Consider the following 2,742-nt stretch of genomic DNA (forward strand, 5'->3'; position numbering starts at 1 on the left):
AATGAAGTTTATTTTAACGAAGACAGTTCAGTGATTTATAGTATACTGTATTTAAAGTCCAATTCAAGTTACCTTCTACATTATAGCTTGCGAAATTAATCATTACAGCTGAAATATTGTTGAATAATTATTTGACTTGCAATCTTAATCTTACAATGTTGAACAGCTATAATTGTTATGTATATTTTACAAGTGTTAATATTTTTGTAATTATCATATCGTACAAATTATTATTTTACGTTAAACCAACAAACAGGGGTCTGTGAAACGAAATATTTTAAAATTATTTATTTAAATATATATTTTAATATTCATCGTGTTTTTTAATATAATTCGCCAATTTTTGACTCCACCTATAAGGAGGAAATAACCATATAACACAAAAACCTTATTCGATTATATCGTATGAGCAAATGTTATAGTATACCTTGGATTGTTATTATAACATACGTTTACCAGTTACAGATAACATGTTGTGAAGTTTCGTTGACTTATTACGTAATTGTACGTTTAACTATAAGTTACCAGAGTAGTGCTTAATAATCTGAGCTGAACTTACTAAAACTTTCGTACATTCTTGAATACTTATTCAACTTTCAAGCCGTAACTGACTTGAGAAAGAAGTCTGACTAACTTATTTATTTGTACAAACTCCCAGTCCAATTTTTTTTCCTAATGACGAAACATGAAAGTGAAATAGATCTTTAACGTTAGATCTTATGCAACACTTAGCCAGTAATTTAAATTATTTAACGGAAGGTTTCAAAAGTGGAATATCCTCCCTGATGAATTTAGCTGGTGAAGGTGGGGATCCCAACAGTGGAGTATTTTTCGTCAATTTCAATCAAGACTGCACGTAAGTGTGTCAAATGTAGGCCTACCAATTACTGTTTCAGAATATGTATAAGCAATAACTATAAAAATAATATGAATCTCAATAAGCCTCAGTTGTAAATTGTAGCATATAGAACTTTACGATAAGAGATCGTGAATTGTGTGACTGTGTCCTTAACTAGTACCAGTAGTAGAAGTACTATTACTAGGGAAATAATGATAAAATAAAGTAAGCATAGAACTAGAAGATCATTCCTCTTTGTTCAGTTTTACTGTTGAAAAGTGTTAAAAGATGCACATAGGGTACAGAGGTTACAAAAAGAAGATTTAAGTGTGAAAAAATCAAATAAGAACTCTTAGTTTTATTTATAGTAATTTTGAATTTAAGACTAAGATAATTATTGTAACATAGTGTGAATTGATAAGACCCTGTTTGGAATATTGTTTTTGTACCCTAACTACAGGAAGGATATCAAAATTTTGCAAGGACAGGTTGACAATTCAAATCTTTATGTCTTACTTAGCATAGTTATATAATATTAATACTTCACAACTAAATAAAAATATAACTCAACAGCTTAAATAAAGTATTATTAATTATTTTGAACTAATAATCTGAACAAATAATTATCTTTCAAAAGGAACATACATAGTCAAGATGTCATGTTGCTTATTTGATATTTTCCCTTTCCACACTAAGACTACTGCTAACAACAACTTTCTCACTAAAATAAATTTATAGATGTTGAAATGAAACTTATTTATTTATGTGTATTGAATAGACATTTAAGCAATATGTTTCATATATATTAGGCTATTAAAGTGTTGAATTTAATAAACAAAGTTTAACATTTCATATTTACTAAGTAACATACTTTTATATTTCTTTTTGAACAAAGTATTATTTTACTTTAAATGTAGTCAGTGAAACTTCAATGTTTTTTATTTCTCTTATTTATAGATTCATTGATTTTAAATGTGTTAGAACATATTTTTGTTCAAAATTATTAAGCTGTCTTGTGCTATAAGTATGCTAATAATACTTAAACATTTCATATTTACTAAGTAACATACTTTTATATTTCTTTTTTAACAAAGTATTATTTTTCTTTAAATATAATCAGTGAAACTTCAATGTTTTTTATTTATCTTATTTATAGATTCATTGATTTTAAATGTGTTAGAACATATTTTTGCTCAAAATTATTAAGCTGTCTTGTGCTATAAGTATGCTAATAATATGTACACATACATATAGTTTAAGGACAATGAAGGATCTGTTGATCCATCTAGGCTATCCCATCCATTATACTAAACTCTATGATAAAAAATGAAAAGCCTTTATTCATTCATATATTTATCAAGCATTCTCTTAAATTAATTGCACTTACCACATCTTAAGGCAACCTATTCCAAAGGCTAAGCATCCAGTTAGAAAAATAAGGATGTCTTAGCTGAACATGATCCCTATCCTGCCAAAATTTGTATTTGTGTTGCCTAATCTTACCATTCTCTCCATTAAATATGAAAAAAGATGAGACATCAACACTGTCTTAAACAACTCAATAAAATCTCTTCTTACTTCTTACCATGAGAAAACAGTTTCAGAGATTTTAACTTACTCTCGTATGACAACCTTACCATCCCAGTTATTGCCATAATAGAATTCCTTAGAACCCTTTCCAATAATTTGGTTTCCTTCCTGAGATAAGGAGCCAAAGATTGAACACAGTAATCTAAATGTGGCCTAACCAGTGACCTATATAATGACATTATAATTCCTTTAGCCCTGTATTCAATATTTCTGTAGATACAACATAAGATTCTACTCACTCTGCCACTACCAACAGCACACTGCTTGGATGGCTAAGAGACTGATCAACCACTACACCAAGATCCCTTTCTTTC

At 28.5% G+C, this 2,742-nt stretch overlaps 1 protein-coding gene across 1 annotated transcript in view; it reads left to right on the top strand.

Moving 5' to 3' along the window:
- The first annotated feature begins 374 nt into the window (after positions 1-374).
- LOC106473437 (WD repeat domain phosphoinositide-interacting protein 2-like) overlaps positions 375-2,742 on the top strand; it is a 35,148-nt gene continuing 32,780 nt past the window's right edge. Inside the window, exon 1 of the mRNA XM_013934117.2 lies at positions 375-856. Within this exon, the coding sequence (XP_013789571.2) occupies positions 720-856 (137 nt within the window). The 5' untranslated portion in view covers positions 375-719. The remainder of the gene's footprint in view (positions 857-2,742) is intronic.

The sequence above is a fragment of the Limulus polyphemus genome, unplaced genomic scaffold (genome assembly GCF_000517525.1).
Source record: "Limulus polyphemus unplaced genomic scaffold, Limulus_polyphemus-2.1.2 Scaffold6175, whole genome shotgun sequence".
In the NCBI taxonomy this organism is placed as follows: domain Eukaryota; kingdom Metazoa; phylum Arthropoda; class Merostomata; order Xiphosura; family Limulidae; genus Limulus; species Limulus polyphemus.